The 23,186-nt window shown below is 40.4% G+C and overlaps 1 protein-coding gene across 14 annotated transcripts in view; it reads right to left on the reverse strand.

Annotated features, from left to right (window-relative positions):
• The window catches only part of SOX5 (SRY-box transcription factor 5), a 641,540-nt gene that overhangs the window by 22,982 nt on the left and 595,372 nt on the right, over positions 1 to 23,186 (reverse strand). For 11 of the 14 annotated variants that reach the window (XM_032688182.1, XM_032688183.1, XM_032688184.1 and 8 more), the window contains 2 exons: positions 14,606 to 14,783; positions 9,795 to 9,967 (listed from right to left, as the gene is read on the reverse strand). In XM_032688182.1, coding sequence (XP_032544073.1) covers positions 9,795 to 9,967; positions 14,606 to 14,783 — 351 coding nt within the window. The remainder of the gene's footprint in view (positions 1 to 9,794; positions 9,968 to 14,605; positions 14,784 to 23,186) is intronic. The other 3 variants (XM_032688190.1, XM_032688180.1, XM_032688179.1) reach the window with 1 other exon arrangement.

The raw sequence follows: 23,186 nt of genomic DNA on the forward strand, positions 1-23,186 counted from the left end.
ACATGAGGTAGGCAGGCACTACGGATGACAGGGAGTTGGAAGAACTTAGAGGAACCACTGGCAATGGAAACAGGTGTGCCCAGAGGTTTGCCTATAATGAATTATTTGCAGTCAGACTCCTGCATATTAACGCCATGGTACTTCAAAACAGGTACTGTGCCCACTCTCTATGCCCCAGTCCAAACCATGTTACAGCCCAGATCCTGTTACACCTATAACTGTTGTAAGAGACTTTCCAGCTTTTTTTTCAGAGGGATCTTCTATTTAGATTTGGGGTTTTCTGTGTAGAAGATCACCTTGCCCAAGCATTCTTCACTCATCGGTAATTAACCAAAAAATTTCACAAAGAAAGGCAGGATTATTAACTCTGTTTATGAGATGGGAAACTGAGTCACACATTATGTGACTTGCCAAGGGTTCCTTAGTAAGAGTGGTAGTTTTAGGAACTGAAACTAGCACTCTTGAATGTTATAAAAAAAATTATAATCTCAAATTTATAATTTCTCTGTGAGTGTGGAATTGTGACTCTTGCTGATGGCACATGCTAACAGGGAGAGCAAAATAAAATAAAAGAGAAGTTATAGATCCACCATTGCAATGGACCTTGCTTAAGTAACGCTTGCAGGGCTGTAAAACTCATAAAAAGCACATGCATAAAATGATAAAATAGAGTGAGACTTTCAAATGTTGACTCAATAATTGTTAAACCCCTTCTGGCTGCACAATTTTATAGTCTTCTACTGTACTAATGAAAAGGGAAGAAACAACAAAGAAGGGTTTTAGCCTTCCAATTATATAAACTCTGTGGACCACCAAAGAAGATGAAAGATTATTTATAATATCACAGCAAGTTATCATTTGGGAGATTTTTTTTTGTTGTTGTTGCATCAAAGTTGAGTACGAAGAAACAATGCATTCACCACCCCCTCAGCTCTTTCAGTCTTGCTTATCTGAGATCTCTCTTTTTCATGGAATAATCCACCCACAAAACCTAAAAGCAGCATTAGAAGCAAGAAAATAAAAGAACATACTTTATTTTTGTCTCTTCCTGATTTTATGGTACTTCTTTCAAAATTATGACATTCAGTCTTAATTGGGGCTACATCACTTGGTAAAGGAACGCTGTCTTTCGGTTTACAGTACATGTTAAAATCCATATTGCTTTAATACCATGTAGAAATCACTGCAGCTGAATTGAACCCATATGAATTGGTATATGGGCCCAGTAGAGAGGTTCCCTATGAGGTGTCATAGGGAAAAACTCAGGTGGATCAAGAAGACCCAGCTGTTTAACTACTCTACTCTCAGGAACAGACACTCAGTCACAGGGAGAATTTGCTGAAATTTGTACAGTCTTTTTCTTTGCTGTGCATTGTGGACATAGGTCTTTGGTTTCTAAGGGCTCTCAAGTGAGTACCTTTGAAAGCACTGAAATCATGACAGAGTCCACTGAAATAAAAAGTGGAAAATCCTCAATAATTTGGCAGGTGTCAGGTCCCTGAGATTATTTCTTTTTAATCCTTTATTTGAAAAAGAATGAGTTCCTTAGTAAAATATATTAATTAGTTTGGAAATAAACTGATGAGAAGTAGCAATTCTAGAGTACACTGAGGTCCAGTTTTTCTTTGGTTATGAGCTCTGAGAGATAGTGCATGCCAGGACTTTCACATGAAAATGCAGGTAGGACTTGCCCTGTCCATTACTTTAAAGAAGAAATAAAAAGGAAAGGGAAAGCGAAACAGAGAAAAGTTTTCACAGCGTGGGCATAGGCATTGACCTCAATCAGATCCAGCTGTAATCTGCTCACTGCAAACAGGTTAAGAGTTACAAGATCCAGTTTCTCATCCAGACTGTTTCCTGGGCTGACATGGTCTGTAACTTCGTGTTGATGTGAATTGTTCAGTTGCTGCACCTTAGTTTCCTGAACTCTACAGGATGGAGATGGTGACATTTTCCCACCATCGTGAAGAGTTTCGAGACCTCTGGATGAAATCTGCCATGTAAATTTTAACCAAGGATTTCACAGCAAGTCAGAAAGCTGGTACAGCTGATCAGTGAGGAAAGAAAGCACTAACTGGGGAAGAGAGCTGGCACACCAAAGAAAGAAGACGAATATCACAACCCATGCAGGATATCCTGGGAAGGAGGGTCTACACGCACACAAAGAGAAAAGCAAGAACACAGTCTCTGCTTTCCTGGTAATTGTTTAATGAACAATGGGTGACTCAACTGCATAGCTGCAATACAGCCATACAGACTATTCTTTTCCATTTTTCCATAGAAGGTATTCAAATTATGAAGTCTGTTGTATCTTTGCTACATTTCTTCCAGCCCTAACGAAGAAGTCAACATACTATCTAGGCTATTGCCTAACAAAGAAATCAACGCGTTTTTCTAGTCATGAAGTAAGGCTTAGCTTATCTACTCCCCAGCATCAGCATCAACACAATTAAAGGTAAAATTCAGCATCCCCCAAAGACTCTAGAGGCTGTTTGTCACTCAGCTAAGTGAACACCTGCATACTGGGACAGGTAGATGCCCCAGAAGACTGTCCCACCTGCAGAAAACACAGGCTGATCCCTCAAGAGACTAAATGGACACAGTTCACAGAAGAACCAAGTCCAGCCTCTATTGCACTAAACAGAGGTACTGCCCTGATGCTGGTGCCCATGACTGCACTGAAAGCCCTAGTGATTGGAGGTATGTGATTATGTAAAAACAATAAAAAAAAAAAAATCTCAGGAAGTAATTAGCTCTCATGGCTGTAGGGCACAGCTTGGAACTTAAACCCAAGGACTCACAAAGCTGAAAAGTCACAACAAGAACTCTAAATCAATTGTATGTTTTTTTTTTCAGGAGGAAGTTGATCCATCTTTATTGGGCTTAATAAAATTTCCACTACGGTATAAACAGCTGCAGTCCTCCCTGATCCACAGTAGGCTGTGAATGTTTCCAATCTCTGCCTTCTGGAGTGAAAGAAGACTTAAATTCCCATTCAGACTTCAGCAGCAGCTGCAAGCATCCAGGGCTCTTCCCTTGCCTCTTTTCCTGCTGTTTTCCCTTGACTTCAGTGGAAGTTTCACACACACATCTGTGGGCAGAATCCGTCCCTCCCTCTGTATGTTTTTATTAGCTAACCCTGCCCATGCAGCCCTGCCACAGCAATGCAATAAAGACACACATAAATATACAAACTTAATCTTTTTTTTTTTGAAAAATGTATCTGGGCATTTGCTAAATGATAGTCAATCACGAGGAAAAAAAAAAGTGTTTTAAAATAAAGAGCTAAAATCCTTGGGGGAATAAAAAAATTGTTCATTGCAGAATCTCCCCCTCCCGTGCGTAGGCACTTGCTAACTGAGAGTAGTGGCACTGTGACAAAAGTAGCAAAACCAAAGGCAGGCTTTACTAAAAGAAAAAGGGGGAGGGGAATTCTTCCACTGGCCATCTGTGAAAACAAGGCATGTGGCCATTAAATGCAGAGGCTGTAAATATAAATATACACAAGCTCCACAAGGCAAATGGCAAAAAAACGGGGGAAGGTCGGGGATAGACAGATAAACTTCCAGCTGAAGTAAATCAAAATGTTTAATGATTAGTGCTGGGTAAACCCAATTTTGATCTTTGTAGTGTGCAAGCTTGACCCGTGTTTTGTATCAAACTGGAGAAAAGTTTCAGGAGAGATGACAATGGGTACAGTAGCCCTTTTGAACAGGACTCTTGGACCATCAGTGATCCTGTTGATGCTGCTGATTAGGCTTACTGAAAGGCTGACATCCCCAGTGAGGGATGGGTGGTGACATAATACCTGCTTGCCTTCTTGTTTTGAAAGCTGTCTGCTCCATGCTGATAGCATTAACAAAGAGAACTGCAACCTGCACACAAGGATTTCTGCTGGTGAAGAACCTCAGCAAAGCAAAACTAAGAGGAGGACAGGGAAAGGGGTGATAAGAGGGGGGTAGATAGTTGTTAGGATAACACGTTAACTTTCGTGTGGTGGGACTCGAAAAGACCATTGCCTGCAAGAGACTTCCTGGTCCCCACACTGTATAATAATTATTGCAAAAGGATCTCTGCTCACACTGCAAGAAGAGAACAAAAATATTACACTGATCATCTTTCCTAGTGTTTTACAGGTCAGTGAGGAATAGAGTGGGCTACAAATTACAGGACATATCTATTAGCAGTCTGCTGAACTTGCAGGGATAAGTGTGCATGTATGTAATGCCTGTGGATAATGCAGCCTCTGCTAGTCATTCAGAATGCAAAAGTATTTTTCCAGTAAAATACTACGGAGATTATGAAAATGGGCAGGTTTCAATTCTTGCAAAGTGATTCGGTGCAGAACCTCTGGACTTATTTCCAAGGGGTTTCTCCTGTTTGGGAAGCCTGGCTTGTGCCAGGTCCCAGTTTCAATCATTACCACTTATTCCAGTCTGACCCACAGTCTCTCAGTGTCTGCAGCAAGCACGGGGTCAGAGTTTGTTTTACCAACCCTTGTCTTTTCTTCTCCTTCCTGCCCTTCTCTCCTTCAATTTTCCCTTGACTTTCTAGTTCAAATCTAACCATTGGGGGAAGAAAAAAAATGTTATTGAAGTACAATTCTCTACTGCAAGAGAAATTTAAATCCCCTGTGTTAAACCAGCTACTCCTTATGCCTTTAGTAAAGTGAGCTCCAGTGTTTTATTTCTCAAAGGCAGCAGGATCTGCTGTTTTGAGATTCTTATTATCCCACTCCTCCCCAAGGGGAGAGCAGGGACAGAATTCATTTCAGGTCAGCAGATCACAGCAGTTTCTTAAGAGTTAACTCTGCTATCCCCATCCATCAGGCAGCCAGTGAGGCATCAGGAAGGAATGATGGATGTAAAATTATTACAGGGCTGCCACCCGATATACTTACTGCCATTTGTAACTAACGCTGGAACTGACACACTTTTTTCATTATTAAACATCCACATTAAGTCAACATTGGTCACTGTCATTTCATGTTTGGCACTCTCTTAAGGGGAAGAGGGAGAGTTGGGGGTGGGATTGGGGAGGATGGTGGGAGGAGGGGTGAGTGGGAATGGGAGGGAAGACATCCTGAACCCAGTGTTCCATAAGCATGAGTAATAAATAGGCTCCTGCTTACAATGCTGGAATAAATATTGTTACAAATAGCTCTTTAGTTACAGCCCGGCAGACAAGTACATGTCAGAGCCTTTTAAAAGGACACACTCCAAGCTGTAACAGGGAGAAGCTGTATCACAGGTTAAGAAACACTTAGCACAGGAGGTGTGGGTAATGGGATGTACTCAGCTCAGAGGGCGACTGCATCCCTGCACATCTGAAACGCTTGTGTGGCTGTGTCCTTACACAGCTGCCCGAGCCAGTGGCACCTTCAGCAGCAGGTGCCAGCATTCAGAAACCAGGACCTGTTTTTGTACCAGTCTATACACTGACACACGCTCAAGTACCTGCCTTGTGTGCCCCCTTTCTCCTTTTGCAGTTACCAGGGCACATACATGAGTGCTTGAGAGTCTGACTGCAGTCAGAGAATTACTGGCTAGCGCAGTGCATGTTTGTGTTGTGCATCCCTGAAGGAGTGCACTGTAGGCTTGGATGCATGCACACACATGCTGGTTCTTTGTGTTTGTGTACAACTCCTTTGCAGAGGAACAGGCAGCTTTGGGGCTGAATAGATAGGCCAGAGATCACTTGCTGACGCTGCCTGTTGTGCTGTTTACACCAGCTGACAACCTGCACTCTAAGCTACATGTATAATAGGTAACATTGTTTATGTATAGTACATATCAAGCTATAATTAACTGTAGATGACAATTACAAATAAAACTATGCTCCCGGGTTTCCAAGAAACCAGAAAAACATATACACACACACACGTCTCATTTATACACCAAAATGTTTCCAAGAAAAGTAATGTAAAAATATGTTTTATTGCATTTGCAATTAAAATAGGTTTTAGTAAAATCCATGTTCATCATGATGTTCATAGTTTTTACTGTAATCCTCTGAAAATCAAATCTGTCAAGATGGTCCAAGTTGGACGCCCATAAAGTGACTCACCCAAATCATCTTAGCCATTGAAAAAAATCTTCTCTTGTTTATGACTCCTTTTATACAGTTTCACTATAATTCCACAAAATTCCTGTCTGACTACTGCCTTAGCTGGCATGTCTGGCTGTCCATGGGGATCAACCCATCTGGGAACATGAGCAAGATAACAGGTCATGTACATGTGAATGAAAAGCCTCAATAACTTTAACAGAGACTCGAAGAGGTGATTTGCAGCCTCAAACCTGCCCAGCTACCCCTGGCATAAAAATCCCTACCAATCCCTACCACATACATGTTAGGAACTGCACAGAGCCCACCTCCACCAGTAGGCTGTAGTAGCATGCAACAAAAAGCTCAAGAGGTCTCAGAAAAATCCAAAAATACAGTAGCTGCTTCCACAAAGAAGGGAGAAAATTTTGGGATCGTCCCAGATGGGTTTGTTGCCTTTAAAGACTAAGGTCACTCTATAGGAAGGAGAGTCTTTCCTCTGTATGTAACTACAGGCTTAATGTAAATTTCTACATTGTGCCCATGAACACATATATACAATTTTTAATTCCATCCCCCATCTCAAAATCTCCCAGTCAGGAAGTGATCAGCAAGCAAACGTGATGTTCCAAAAGGTCAGGGGGCTGCCTCTAAGTCCCATGGCAGGAGCTTGAGCTTCTGAAAGGGAAACCTTCAGTGCTATAACTGCAGCTCTATTTCTCAGAAACTACCTTCCCAACTATCTCATTTTCTTCCTTTGAAAACAAGGAAAACCAGAATAAAATTTAATTCAAAAGAAGTCCTATATCAAACAGACACAAACTTCAGAGAAGTTGGTGTGTTTGTCTGGATCTGAACTTCAGAGTTGGCTAGTCAGTGGAGAGCCTAGAGCATAAAAGAGGAAGGAGAACAAGTATCTAAACTTTCCAGCCTATGTCCTTCCTCTATGGGGTCAAATGCAAGAGACAGATCAGAAGACCTTAAAAGTTAAAAAGTACTTAGTGGTTTAAGTGGTCACCTCAGCAACTTAAATGACATTATAGTCTAGCAGGGCTCAGACTTGGCTCTGTCCTTTCCCATCTTCACTTTAAAAATAGAGAAAATTAAAGAAAATTGAATAAAATTAATCATGGAATCACAGAATCAATTCAGTTGGAAAAGACCTCCAAGATCATCAAGTCCAAATCAGTGAGCCCCAATAAAGTTTTGACATTAATTGTATCAAAACACACAAAGCATACAGTTGCTTTAGAAAAATTTTTAATTGAGCAAACAATTTTTTCTTTCTGCTACCTTCTAAAAGAACTCGTCTCTGCCCTCCACGAGCCCACCAGGAGGCATGAATTAGAGAGGAGAATAAACTTCAACTGGGGTTGAGGGTGAGAAGTGAAAACAGAAGGCTAAAGAGGATCCCAAGAATAGGAAAGTAACGGAATAAAGTGAATGCAGATGGTTCCACTCCTGTTACTTAATCAAAAGGCTGTGCAGAGTCACTAGAGCCAGCATAAAGTCATGTGTTAGAACAACAGCTGATCTGTATTAAAGAAGATTAACTCGCAATGCCATGGTGGAGGGCCTGGGATTATTTTATGTGCTTCCATTGCCGAACAAGCCGTCAGCACAATTACTGCCCTCCGATGTGAATGACTGATCTGTAACCACAGCTAAACAGCATGCTGCTTAGGGGCCTGGGTGCTTCATGAAGATGAATTTCCATACCATCAAAGTGCTTTTAATGGGCTTCCTGATCCAACCACAAGGCCTGCTTTGCAAGTATATAGAACTCAGGATGAAGGCTTCCTGTCCAAAAGGATTTGGTCGGTTGTCACTTGACAATTCCCAGCCAGCACAAGGGAGGAGAGGGGGGGAGATAGGTAGAGTTGTCTCTGCTTCGGAGGATTAAAAAAAAAAAAAGAAAAAAAAGAAGAAAAAAAAAAGAAAAAGAAAAAAAAAGGGTACAGATGCTTTCTGAATGCAACCAACTGCTGTATCCACAGCTGAATTCAATGCGCTTAACAAATAACGGCAATTTAGCTATGCTTGCGAGGAATAGCTTGAGTCACTTTGCATTAGCATCTGGCTGAGTGTTAAAGTCATTTCTACATGGGGAGCAGAGAAAAGGAATTTCTGCTCCGAGCATCCTTTCAAGAATGCTTAAATATTTGAATATAAATTCCTTTGTGCTTGTGATCACTTCTTCTTATATCTGACACTCTGCTTTTCCCTTTTCCCTTCTGGTACTCCTCTATGTGAAATGCCATAAACATGCTCCATCCCTCTCTTTCTTTCCCTCTCCCCATACCAGCACTCTTATTCTTCTAAGAAGATACCTATTACCCTGACCTCTTTTTTCCTTCCCCTTCCTCCCAAGAAAGTGCATGAAATTGGAGTCATTTCTACATCACTTACACTCAGGACAGGCTGATGAAAAAAGTACAGTGGTGAGAGACTCACATGTAAGTTTAACATTCATTACCCAGGCTGCTGGCTCCTCACAGCTTATTGATCAAACTCCATCTAAAAACAGGGAAAATGGAAAGCTATCCAAATTACCAATCTGCTCATTCTGGACAATATTGTTTGACTCACAAGCTTCCTAGGATGACTGAATTTCAAGTTTCTGCTAAATAGCTGATCATTTTTATTCCATCTATTTTTCTGCCTACCTCAGTGAATCGCACAAGACCTTAGAGTGCAAAGCCAGTCAAAAGTGGTTTCAATAAAATGCAGTTGACACCAAATGTGACAATGGAGATCCTTGTTGTACTGCACAAGGATGGATGTATCACCCCAGAAAATACTGAAGCAGAAGAGAGGAAATGAGGAACAAGTCCTGCTAAGCATATGATGCTGAGATGCACGCAAGCATTTGGATGTATATCTTAGGTGGCAGAATTATAAGGACAGTTCACTATAAATGTGGCAGCAAGGACTGGCAGGTCTATTTATCCTCCAAAGGCCGGGGCAGTGCATGGAAAGACATCAGGTATTTCCAGAGAAAAGCAGCAAATCACAACCTCACTGCCATACAGGACAGTTACAGCACATACAAATTTTTCTGGAGAATATTCACTTTGTTGTTATTTTGTCATAATGCAGCTTCACAGGCCAGTCCAAAAGCAGAAGGTGGTAAGGTCCATACGTTCTGCTGCCTCTAAGTTTCACTGAAAATATTTGGTGCAGTTCGTGTTGTCAATTCTCCGCTTTTTCAATTTTGTTAAGTCATCTAATGTGACATGACAGTGCTACATTGCAGTGGTCACAAAATATCATATATGACAACCTCACAAGGCTAAATACCCAGAAGCTGAGCCTGAGTATCAGCAAAGCTTATGCTCCTAAAGAAGCTTGAATATTTCAAATCCAGCTCATCTCACAAACACATGTAAGCATTTCCATAACGCAAGATTTCCACTTAGACCCAGAGATTTCCAAGATCACCTTCTCTTAATACATGCTGACAGGCTGGAACAGAGAATTAGTGGCCTCCAAAGTTCTTGTGAGGGCTTTAACTATCTCTGCCTCCTCCCCACTCTCCCCCAGGGGTCTCCACGTCTCTCTCTCATGTCATCTTTTGGTTGTGGTTTTCATTTTGCTTTTCACTTCTTTTTGAACTATTCTGTTTAAAAATGGGGAAGGAAAAACAGAGCAAGAAAAAGGAGGAAAGGAAAGGAGGAAGAACCTAGGCATCTGTAGGGAGAGCCAAATGCAATCTCTGACCCTTCGCAAAGGGGGTCTCAGAAACTCACCTTTTCTGTCCTGCAGTTGTTGAGACCCAGGCTGTTCACAACGGCCACCTTCCCATCCAGCACCTGCTGCTCCCTCCGAAGTTGCTCCTTCATCTGTCGGGCCTCCTGGATCGCCTTGGTAACAGCATCGTGGTCATTTAAATAACCTGACGACGTGATAGAAGAAAGGATGTCTTAAAAAAAGAAAGTTACAAGAAAACACTTTAGCTTTCATCGATGAAACGCACGGTTTATCGTTATTAATGAGAAAGAGTTAAAAAGCAAGGCCCAGAAACTCGTTCCATGCTTTGTAATTCTGTTGTTGTTATGATAGAGCCACCTGGATAGAAAGAATGAGAAACCTCGGTGCCAAAATCATCCTTCCTGCTATTTGATCCCATTAGTTTCAATATTTCCCTGACACTGCAGAGGTTAGCCCTGTGGTTTGTATGCAGCAGGATGTAACCGGATAAGAGTTAGGGGAAGCTTTGATCATGCCAGCAATCCCAAACTCTTAAAAATAGACCATTTCATTCTTCCCCTTCTTAAAACTTGTGAATACATTAAAATAAACCACAGGTGGCGGTGGTTTGCTATAGATATGAAATGCATAATGGCTGGAAAGAGAAACCTCATCCACCGAATGCTCCCCACCACCACCTGTCATTCACAAATGTATAAGAAACCACAGCTACACGGACCTACATTCCCACTCCTATTCATGCTGCTAATAGTAGGTCAAATGTCCACTGTTTTGCTGCAAATTCACAGCCTAGGGCTTAGCCTTAGTAGTCACTGAATTATTTCCTTTTAAAATGTTACAAGCATCACCGGCACAGCTAATACTATTTAATTTTAAATGTGACACTTTGTCATTTTTTTCCTTTAGCGTACTGTAGATTATACTTATTATGATCTGCATGTGATTTGTAGGATAGAATACTGATGGGAGACTCCAAGCCCCAGTCTATTTTTCAAACATTAAAGGAGAGGCTAATATCTATCAATCTCCCTCCCCCTCTCCACATCCCCACACGTGTGCGCACGCACACACTTCTTTCTGTCTTTTAACTAGGGCATAAAAACGGCATAAAATGAATCTGTAATATGAAATTGCCCAGAAAAGGGACTTCTGTTTGTGACATGAGGCTAAATCTAACCAGATCCATTGGTGAATTGTGACAGATGGAGGGACTGTGAGACAGAAGGCAGGCACTAATCACACACAAAATGACCGGCTTGCCTCAACATGTTCCATGGATTCCAGCAAACTTTACACCCTAATCCATTTTTAGAACAAAAAACATCTGGGCCATAAATCCTCTAATCTGCCAAAACACGCTATTAAATCCCATGATTTGTTGAAAAACACTAAGATTAAAGAAAGGAAATATAAAATGGCTAACTGCCGTGTTAGGAAAGTGTTATTAATACTCTTTCTTTGTCTCAATTATGAATGTTCTGTTCCTAAAGAGCCTTGTCTAATCATGTCAGATTACACATCCTTGTTGTATTGCTAGACTCTTCTATCTGATCCACTGATTGCCAAAAAACGTAGGACATTGTCTTGCTGCTTAAAACATTTCAGGGAAAGAAGCTGATGTCAGATTAGTTCAGTGCTGTGCTGCTGTCAGGATTTTAGTTTGGTTTGGGGTTTTATTGTTTTTTTAGACTGCAGACAGAATGGGACTGGTATTCCCATTTTCCTTGGAGTGTAAAAACTAGAAAGAAAAGTTTCTGTGCGGTTTGACTGCTGTTAATTGTACTAACAGTTAGCTTTTGGCTAAATCCCCAGGAACCCTGAGAGTTTTATATGAAATAACTCAATTCACATTGCTTTTATCAAATGACCCAGTTCAGTAATTCCCAGCCAATGGAATTCCAGTAATTCCAGCTTTCCCGGCATAAGGAAGGTTATAGCCTGCACCAGCACAGAGCTACCAGCTGATTTTTCTTTCCTTTTTTTTTAAAACCTCCATTTTATCAACTTGCTTGGTTTCTTCCCCAGTTTGCATATGTTACTGATCAACCTCGCATGTAGTCAGAATAAATTAAAAAGGAAGCAAACAAACAGTAGTATTAGTGCTGGTTGTGCTCTTGATTAGAGTAGGTATAATACTTTCAATGTGCAATAGAGTCGAATTTGCCTAGGAACTGGAATTCATGCCCTTCTCCAGACTATTTGGCTTTTCCTGAATACTGCTATCTTTGAGACAGTTTGGCACATGACAGTGAATAAAAGCAAGCACTCCTTATGTTTTTCAGTAGCTGCCAAGATGCTGGTGTGCAGGGAAATGATTAATATAGAAGCGACTTGAATGTAAATTATTGTTGTTTAGGGTAGGTGGTGAATTATTGACAGAGAGGGGAACTGCATTACATAAAATGCACTTAGTTACAAGGATTGCCAAACTAGCACAGAGATGTTGCAGATAATGGCAAAGAGCAGAGAGAAGTTGTTTCTGTTTTTAGTACACGGACATATGCCTGTTCCCAAAAAGAAATGCTTGGATTTAAAGTCATACATGAAGCCATGACATTTGTGACTGCTCAGTCTGTAGCACAATTTATATGCTATAAGGATAGCTCTGGAAAGGGCTGTGTATCCGTATGCCCGAGTGCAGCTATGCTGTTAATCACTGAGGCTCCAAGTTTACGTCCCTCAAAGAGAACTGAACAATACCCGAGCGTTTCTCCACGCCATGGGAGCTGAGGGGCCTGAAAGGACTGATTTCAGAGAACAGTTCTAATCTGAAGTTACTGGTGGTGAAAAGTGACGGTTCGACTGCATCCCAGCAAGGTGGGCTGTGCACACCTAGGACAGACAACTTGTGCCTTGTGTTGACAGCTCCAATCATTCAAATGGTGAAGGCAACTGTCTGGGAAATGACTTGAGTGTTTCCCAGTGAATTTTTGTAGTGGGACTTATCGCTCAAGATAAGAATGTGATCCAGTTTCTCTACCATTTTAGGGACCTTAGTACCTTTGCTAAAAATGCTATCAAGGTTTTTTTGTGGTGTAGCTCCTGCTGGAGGGTGACTTAAAATTTCACGCTCACTTCAAGGTCATCAAACGGTTTCATTACAGTAACGAGTTCAACTTGTTTAACTTTGGTTGGATCTGACCTAGCAGTTAGAAAGAGAAGACTCTGTAGGGTCTTCAAGAGCCTTTTCTTCTTCTAGTCCTACATTAGAGGATAAACCTTTGTTAGAAGTACATTATGTCTGTCCAGCTCCTGCACCAGTTAAAGACAGCTTATCTTATATATACAGCATGCACAGTGATACTGCACAGCAACCTCAAAAAGTCACTTTCTATATTTGTAGCTGAGAGATATACAGCAGTGAACTCTATGTCATTAACAATAACTTAAGTATGTTATCTTTTGCTCCACAGTTTTCCATGGTTTATTAATGGTATAACACATTAATTCTTCTTACAAGAGTGACCTTTAAAGCTCTGTTCATCCTCACAGCTTTTATCCAATTACATTATCACTCATTACAGGTACAGCATTTCAAAATCTGCATCTTGTTAAAAGAAGTAAATTGCAGGGGTCTCAAACCTATGAAAAATATCAGGTGTGTAGGGAAAGAAGATTGGAGAGGAGAGAACAAGAGATGTCTTGCCACTGAGATGTGGGTCAGATGCTTAACTCCCCATCTAAATGTGATGTTCGCTCTACTTAAGGACAAAAAATCTAATGTGAAAAAATTGAAACCCCAATGCACTGTGCATGGAGAGCAGCAGGGTCAAGCAAATTAAAGATGAAATGCATTACTATCTACCACAGTTAAAGAGCGCAGGGTTAATAAAAAAAAGAGGTGCTAACAATTAGTAACGTCATATTTTAAAAATATTTCCACAGTCGTAATGTGTCGTACCAAATAAAGTTTACTGCATAGCACTGCTGTATCACAGAAACAGCTTCTGATAGGTTTGACCTATGGCTTCTTTTGGGTTTTTTGTGCCATCCCTGAAAGTGGCCAGCAGGAGATGCTTTAGAAGGAACACAGAAAAGGTACATCTACCTCCTTTAATTCTCAAAACAGAGACTGATTTACGTATTGAAATCTTAATTCAGGTTATACTCCATCACTTCACGGAATAAATTATTTCAGTTACAAGGATGAAGAATGGGGGGTGGACACATTTTTCTTATATACACAAAGAGCAGTCCCTTTAACATATCAGATGTGTAAAATCACCACTAACATTGTTACTATTTGGATGGTCTTTGGGCAAAGATGTAATTTTGGCAGGAGTAAGAAATATCACTGTTTTCTGGAACAATATTAAAAACAGCCAGTCAAGACTTTTTGCAAGATACAACATCAAATTTGGATTTTTTAAAATGAACCTGATAATTGTTTTGCTTATTACACCAAGGTAAAATAATATTCCATGCAGCTTTTGAACAGACTAAGGATTAAACCTGTAATTTTGGGAAGATGTAACTTTTAAGGATATTTTTGAAAGTTTATCCATTGCTTTTAGAGGACATAGTATAATATCACGGGTCTTTAACACCCACCATTAGACAAGTCACTGTCTTTAATGCATGCCATTAAACAAACAGCATTTATTAACTTTTATTGGTAAAGCGGTATCTGAAATAATACAGGTCTTTGTTTTCTGAGCCTGTAAAAGCTCAGATACCCCTCCTGAAAGGTAAGCCTCTCTTGAGTTTCTTCGCTGACATCAAGCAAATGGAGTGTAATGGTCAACCTATGACAGCTCCTAGAACACTGTCTGGTACTGACTGATAAATGCCCACTTCCCATTTACACCTATGAATGGTTATGAGGAGGGACAGACAAGGCTGAGCTTACCTATTGTGTTAGCTCTGGCCGAAGGACTAGCTAACGTTGCTGGCACAGAGGACTTTAGCGAACTGGCCCCACTATTTATTCTCAGAGTTGGCATATGAGGAGAGGTGGGTGATGTGGGAGACTTGCCATCAGATGTCTTGGGTTTGGCTGAAAGGTTCAGAGGCTGGGCCACTTCATCCTACGACAAGCAGAAGAGAAAAGAATGTTATTACGAAACTGCTGTTGGCACGACACCGTCCAAGCAACGACAGCTGTTTTCAGCTCATATGAACTTCTAAACCTGAAAGGTTGTATGATACATATGAAGATCAAATGTGATATCATCTTGTCACTCCAGTTCGGAACTGAAATGACTGATAAACTGGAAAATTAGCATGACATGATCAGAGAACATCGTCCATTTGCACTTCGGATGAGAGTTGTCTCGGAAGAAATTATTCCCATCAACAAGATATATGCTTCTATCAGGAAAATTAAGAGCAATTTTCCAGTTATATTTCTGCTATTTTATTTTAAATGTTATATTCCCTAATGAAATAAGAATTGAAGAGCATATTCACTTAAAATTCAATCACCACCACCCAAACTGGGCAAACGTGTTTAAGTGAATGGGTTTTCCGTTGGGTTATTTTGATGGTCCTTTTTTTGTGTGTTTTGGTGGGCTGGTTGGTTTGGGGTTTTTTGTTTTGCTGGTTTTTAACTTGTCCTTTCCCCTGCACTTCCCAGGCTTAGAATTCCAAGCACAAAAATATCATAGGAAATAAATACTTCTCCTTCACCTTAATGAGAAAGCAGAAGAAACATGTCCTTTCTTTCCACAAAATCTGAAACAATAACCTGGATAATTCTGCATATAGCCATAGATGTTTTCCTCTTCTGCAAAGCTGAACTTCCAGATTTCAGTAATTATTATTATGTGAAAATAGAAAAATTGGGTGACATTTTTTGCAGGGTAACTGGAATTATTCCTAAACCTGGCTTGATTACACAGAGTGACAGACAGTGTTATAAAACACACTCAAATTCTAAGGCATGTTTTTTTGTTTGACCAACATAAAATACAGTGAAGGGAAAAAAAACAGAGAAGGGAGAAAAGGTTTTTCAACAAGGGGGTATTTTAGAAGTTATTTTAGCTGACTTTTAAATAGCCAGAACTAATGAATATGGTATTAGATCAAATCATCACATAATAGCTTAGCTCTTCTCTGACATTGTGACTTAGGAAAATCATCCTTTAGCTACAAAATATGTTATATCAGACAACTGGGTTTCAGCTCTAGGCACTGAAGAAACTGATTCTGATCTCTCTAAATTGTAAGTACATTTAGTTTTACAGAATTATTCCTGACTTACAACAATGCAAAGCAGACCGGAATTAGACTCATAATGTTTGAGTGTTTTACTGTTACCACTAAGGTATCTCTGACTACTATCACATAACACTGATTCTTTTCCACAGAGGGTGGTGTGCTGCAGTAAAGAAGGAATTTTATAGTTGCCTATCGCTTGTGGAAGTATGATGTAGATGTACAACTACAAACACAAGACAATTCTGCAAAGCACCATCATATAACTTTTCCATTGCTTAAAGAAGCAAGCTCTAAGCAAAGCACCTTTGTTATATTCGATTATTTCTACATAGCTTTGGAACAGCCATAGCAGACAAACATATCAGAGGCATAACGGACAAAGCTGTCATCCTTAAAGTGGTGTCTAAGCCACCCTCGTGCATAAAATAATTAGAAAATAATTAGAAAAAAATTAGCGCATAAAATTTGTCTTAGGAGCCTATACTCTGTATTCTCAGAAGTGAACTAGGCACCTAGAACACAGACATCTGTTGATCTTTAAGGAGACCTAAGCAGCAGGGTTAAAATGTTACAAGTACAACCAGCATTTGACACTTTAAGAAGGGATTCATTACTTTACATAAATATAAATCCATTGTATTAAATAAGTAAAACTAAAGATAAAATCAAATTAGAATAAAATAACCTACTGGCCAAATGGAAGGGGGGCTTGCTCTGCTGTTCACCCAATTTCAGTTAAAAACCAAGAAAATCCCAAAGCAGTGAACTCTAATGTTGTGAAATCAGTACTGAGAGAGTTGCATAAAAGTTTTAAGTACAAATGAGCCAATGAACCAACCGAACACAGTGACCCTGTGCCAGACAAGGATCTCTGAAGAGCAGAGTCATCTATCTGGAAGACAGCATCAGAAGCAAAGCCAACCTGCCCACAGACTTGTTTCGGTTTAATCCAAGAGGGTTTAGTTTCTATGTACATTCAATTCTCGACCTCTGTTTTAAGTCTCAAGAAAAGGGGCTGATTAGTGTCAGAAATGGTAGTAAAACCTGCAATGTGCTCTCTAGCCACTGGAAATGTGACCAAGAGCAGCACCAATGCATAGGGAGCAGCAGCCAGTTACTGATGGGAATGGGTATCACTCGCTGCAAAGGCAGCTTGGATTCCAAACTGCATCCTCATGCTGAAAGGTTTTTTTCCAGTCTCATCCTTTTGCCTCAATCCCTCAGCTATCCTATCACTATAAAGTTTATTTCCTTGCCTCCTCTTGCTCCTCCTTAGTTCCCTTTTTTTTTTTTAATCCTGGTGTGAAGGCAAGGTCTTGTGCAAGTCCACTATAGAAGAGTGGTTTTGGTCTCATTTAATGTGAGTTAGAAACAGGGGAGGTGTTTTTTTCCATTGTAGGCATCCAGCAATGAGGCTGTCTGTGCTGTAACTATTCTTGGTAGTAAGAATGCTCTTCTTCATTCAAGTCAGCACAGCCGTCTCCGGAGCCAAGAAATACAAGGCCTTGTGGAAATAATAGAAGTCGACAGTTCCAGAGCTGATAAATGTCATTCCAAATTGCCCCTTCATTCACTTTCATTGTGTGTTCAGGCTAATGGTAAATTAATCGGAGGTCACAGAAGCTTGGTTCTCATAAAGGAGGATAAGTAAACAATTTTCAGCTATTTTATGTATTTACCAAAATGATATTACTTCAGTGTTCGGTCTTCATAACATTTTTACTTCTGTTATTTCAAAGAGCATTCTCAAATCCTCGCTAGAAGTCAAATGCATTAAAAATTCAGTCAGACAGTTTAGAAATCCTACGTTGCATCATGAGTTGGTAATAATTTAAGTAATTTCCTTTACCACAGTGGAACTACACTGATTTATTCCAAAAGACTCTAAAAAACACCTGGGAGACAGGTAATAACATACAATTGTGTTAAGTGTGAGGATGACTGTTAGGATGTTCACTCCTATAGCTGGTGAAACATTTTACCCTTTTTCTTTCTTGCAGCCATAAATTCAAAATCCTCTGCTCTTGCAGTTTAAATCAAGAACTGTCTTCATTATGGATCTGAGCCTGCATAACCACAAGAAGAATTAGGTGTTCATCTACCTTTAATTTTTAACTATAAAACCTCCCATTTAACACGTTGCCACATTACAGATTAGCAGGCTTCACTTTCAGTTATATCAAGGCTGTGTGGAAGTGCAGCATGACAGCTAGGGCAAATAGGAGGAACAAAAGAAATAAAAATACCTGTAGTATCTTCACTTCAGGTAGATGGTATCTTTCAACAGCCAGGAGATTTGTTTTTATGCAGCGGGTCACAGGATCTAGAACTACTCCCTGCACCTAATTTTTATTGGAGAAAGTACTGATTGTTCCCTGACTTTTTTTGACATGCAGTTATTCTAAGGTGCCGTTGATAAGGGCTTTTTCTCCCAAGCCAGTATTTTTTAAAGAGTTAAAGTCAAACATTCATTTATATGTCAGCCAAACTGATTAATCCTTAGACCAAAGGATTTTAAGACCCAAAAGGCTTGTAATAATATAAACACATGTGATGAAAGTAAAATATGATCTTGATTAAAGGTTTTGAAACGTCTTTTTTAAAGTAGCACATTTGTCTAACAAAACAAAACACACACACACACAAAATAAGCAAAAACACATGAAGGAGGGCTAATAAAATGAAGTACCCATAGCAAGAGCAAAGCATTAGTAAAGAGATTCCCATCCCCTGTATCACAGCAGTGTCAGAACAGTCACTATTTTAGGAAGAGCTGGTTTACTTCCTAGGACTGGGAAGCAAACTTCCCAGGACTGGAAGACTGTCATTAACCAAAACTTGAGTTTGGGGAATTTTAAATCCTTGATTTGCTCTAGATTTTTTTCCCAGATGATCTCTAAGTATATGAGGGAAGAAAGAGTAACCCTTCACCTACACCAGAATTTTGGGGGTAAATAGAATATTCAAGAGCTGTGTTTTGTAGCTTCACTCATCCTGAGTTAGTATAACCTTGAGCTGTCATATTTAAGCATTAGACACAGGAAATCTCCAAATGTAAGTGCCTGACAAGCAACATGTAAACAGAAATACTGCTGGCAAGTTGAGTGTGCATCACACTGCTTTTATAAGGTTCGTATGGTCCTTTGAAAAGGTAAAATGCTAGGTTAACACAAAGTGCTTATTAACATGGGAGGAAAAAATGAAAGAGAGGGAAAAGGAAAGGATTTGGCCACAGTCCTACAGTAACTTAGCAGCAGAGCTTCAGACAGACCCAGGAATTCTGACTCGCAGTCACCACTCTTGAAATAGTTGGCTGAAATGGTGTCTTTTCTAATCTTTCAATCATGCTGTCTCTGTTTACTTCCTCCTCAGATAAAAGGTTAATTTATCTCTATGAAGATGGATACGGAAAAAAAAAAAGGGAATAAAATCAGATTTTGAGAAACTCTCTAAACCATTTATTAAAAATGGCACTATTTCAACACCAAGAGCTAAATAAATGACAGATAGTCCAGATGAATGAACTAGTCTAGGAGAATGAAAAAAAAAAGACGAAGGATGGGGAAGAACCCAGACAATTCATTAGGATTTGATAATCTCACTCCTTTACACACATTTTAAAGATTAGTGGACTATTAAAATACAGTAACTGAATTATTGTACTGTCATTTAAATCTGAGTGCTGTATCCCACTGTGGCACACACTGAAGGTCCAGGTTGCACGGTTTATTACAAAATCATGAACTACCCTGTGTATCATCTGACTGGCAATACAAATGTGCTTAAATGACCTGGCATAAGCACAGCCCAGCCTGCTCTACTAAAGAGGCTTTTCATGACCTCTGGGAACAGATTCACCACATCTTGCTGCCTATTTAAATGACCTTGACAGTACAAATTACAGCCAAATGAGTTAGAAATAAGAAGCCAGAGAGGGAGGGGGTTTCTAAAAGAATGCCTCTGCCACCTCACCAGAAACAAAGCCTCATTCCCCCACCCTGGTTTCTGTTTCGTGGAGATCTTCAGTGCAACAGAAATGCAAAATATGGAGCACTTACTGGCATGTCTGGGGCAGAAGACAATGATGCTATTGTTGCCCACTGAACAATGCAGCCACTCAGTAGCTTATCCATTCAGTCTTGTGCTCATCCAGAAATGTCTAACTGAAGTGTATCAGAAACCGAAGTGCAACAGCATGGATGCAAAGAAAATCCTTTGCCATCAGTGTCCCTCAAAACTACAGTTGTCCACACACTCACACAAAGATACTGGCAGCTTCCTTCACATCCCCTCCCCTTCCTCTGAAGCTACTCATGGTGAAATTATCAGTAGTGATAATAAGAAGCCGAGAGGTAAAGGCAGTTGTGAAACATGTTGTATAAATGAATCATGCTGCTGATATTATCCTCACTGATGAAATAATTGTATTAAATTAAGCAGGGATGTTCACATGACAGGATGGGTGAATTAGATAATGCTCATCTGCAGCTGTACCTCCTCCTGCCACATTCTCAAGTTTTGATTAAGAATAATGTGTCCCTTCCTGCAAAGGTGGAAATTTCTCTAACTACATAGCAAAAGAGGTGAGATGTAAAAACAGGCATCTTGGTTATGATATTATAATAAACACAAGAGAATTATTCTTCAGGTTCAGGGAAGTCAGTTTATCATACTCTTGCACAGGAGTTTCATCACCAAAAGCAGAAGGTATGACTAGACTGGTTAGAAAGGAAAAGGTACCAAGGACAAGGCAGAGGGCAGGTATTAAGAAGAACTGTCTTCTTTCTGATTCTTCAAAGTGCACAGACTTTTCCTTCTGTGATAGCTGCAGAAACATCTCTGTCTGGATTTTTTCTACATCCAGAGCAGCTTTTTTTAGTGGTGTTGCTTTTTGTCGTTCTCAGAAGGCAGACACTTCCTGGATTCAGTGCATGTTATCCAACCACAGTTAATACCTCTAGACTTTACTGATATAACTCAAATACTCTTATTCATTGGACTCAAAACAAAGGGGGTAATTGAGCCTTGTGACAAATATTCTTTTTGCCCTCTGGTCTGCTTCTTTTAGGGGACTACTCAACAAATAAATTACTCCCAAATGCTGATGTATAAGCTGGGAGTATTATTGCCTGGTTTCCATTCCTGTTCATGGGGAAAAGCAGCGCAGGAACTCACGGACTGAATCTGCTGTGTAGTATCTGGGACAGACAGGACTTTTACCCAGTCTTCTTTTGCAACACTAGGGGCTCTCGGTGAGGATATTCTCTGGGAACTCTGTCCTCTCAGAAACATCCCTAACATCCTCCCCTCTCATTTTTCTTTACAGGAAGCCTAGTTGCCAGGAAAGAAGTCTGCAAGTTACAAAGACTAATTTGCTGCCCTGGAAACCCCAAGCTTTTGATTTTTGTCTGGTCCACACGCTGTCACAGCAAAAAACAAGAGAGCTGCTGGGTGGTTTTCCCTTTGTATCCAGTGTTGTTTTCCTGAGCTGTATGCAGGATTCACAACCAGATATAAGAAGAACAAAAGAGGAGCACGCAAAATGTCCTGTTTAGAAACATGGCAGGCCCTGGAAGGTGGGTGCCTTCCCCTCTGCCCCACAACCTTTTTATCTGATGCGCAGCGCTTACTCTATCATACCTCTCTATTTTATAAGCCACAGAATACAGATGCTGAACTCATAGAGGAGAAAATGCCAAACAAGTCTAGGATCATTTTAGTCCTCCAGCTAGCTCAGACATGGAAGAGTGTGGGATGTTTCAGCTGCAGGGTAGCCTAAAAGCAGTGTCTAGGGAGGAGCTATGTAACTCCCCTTCAAAGGCTACATCTGATGATGACCTGGGGCAAAGGCCTTTGTTTTGTCACAACTGGTCAGACCTCTGCACACAAAACCCTAAAAGCAACTATTTTTTAAAAGTCTTCAGGAAACACAAGTGTTGCACTGGGACCTCACCCTTTGGGGTCTTGTAGAGCTTGGCCAACAGAGCTAGGCAGGCTGCTTGGCCAACAGAATACAGCAGGGCATGCAGCTTAGCAAAATGAGCAGAAGGGTATGTGTTTACCCAAAATTCATTCGTTTAGTTTCACAAATCCTCACAGATGCATCCTCCAAACCATACTTGCAGCTTCTGGCTGGCTTTGGACTGTCAAAACGCCCACTATCCTTGTGAACTCTCCTGATAATCTCCACAGACAAACAGCACAATATGTTTGAGCAAAGTGGCTGGTATGAGATTTCTAGGCTATTTTTGCTTGATCATGAGTTCTCAGTCACACCAACCTCTAGGGAAACCTGATGACTTATGGATGCTTATCCCAACCCGGATCCAAACTTCAAGCATTCATTTTCATCCACACAGAAGTAACTGACTTACTCCTATCACAATTAATCTGCTGCTTGGGCCCTTCTGTTCGACTGAAACAACCAGAAGTGAGAGCTGCTCACCGCACGTCTTAGAACCCAGTATGTGGATTTTCAGTACAGCACGAAACAAAACTGCAGGAACAAAGGTTTTAGCGTTTGCTTGCACCTCACAGTGAAAAAGCTCCTTCTCATTCCGCATCCCTAAGTGAGTGAAAATTTAACTCAGTAGACCCATTTACAAGACAGCTTCAGCGAAGCTGCTTCTGAGCAAATCTTGTCAGGTTTGGCCTGAAATATGAAGGGTCCATGCTGAGTAAAGATAAAACATGAGTCAAAGCAGAGAGACCAGCCACTTGGAATTCTGCTAGTCTGTATATCATGTCAAACTTGGGTGCTGTTGTTAGCTTTTTGCATCTAATAATTATTGTTCAGCTGTATTTCTCACATCACTGCTGTACCTATTTATTTGGTATAATGCTATTAATGAAGTGCTTCCCTAAGGCGGCTCAAGTCAGTGGCTAAGCAGGAAGAGTGATTTAGGCACAGGTCAGCAGGGATTGACGCAGACACTGCAAATCTTCGGGGGAAGACAACAACTGATTTTTCATACTTCTAACCATGTAAATCTCTTTACATGTGGTAAAAATCATTAGAGAGGATCACAAAATCGTGAGAGGACAGGAAGGGAGAGGATTCTTCCTACAAAGAACGCTTCTTCCAAACTGCCCCCACTGAAAATACATAGCAAGCAATAAGGTGCAAGAGGGAAAAATCACTTCTCCAGCACATCGTAGGAATATTAATTAATTAAAGCTCATAATGACTCTGACAGCTTTTGCCTTATTTTAGGAATGGGAAGGATAAGGCACAAAGTGGCTAAATGATTTTCCTAATCTCACACAGTGAG

Source organism: Chiroxiphia lanceolata, chromosome 5, assembly GCF_009829145.1.
Source record: "Chiroxiphia lanceolata isolate bChiLan1 chromosome 5, bChiLan1.pri, whole genome shotgun sequence".
Lineage (NCBI taxonomy): Eukaryota > Metazoa > Chordata > Aves > Passeriformes > Pipridae > Chiroxiphia > Chiroxiphia lanceolata.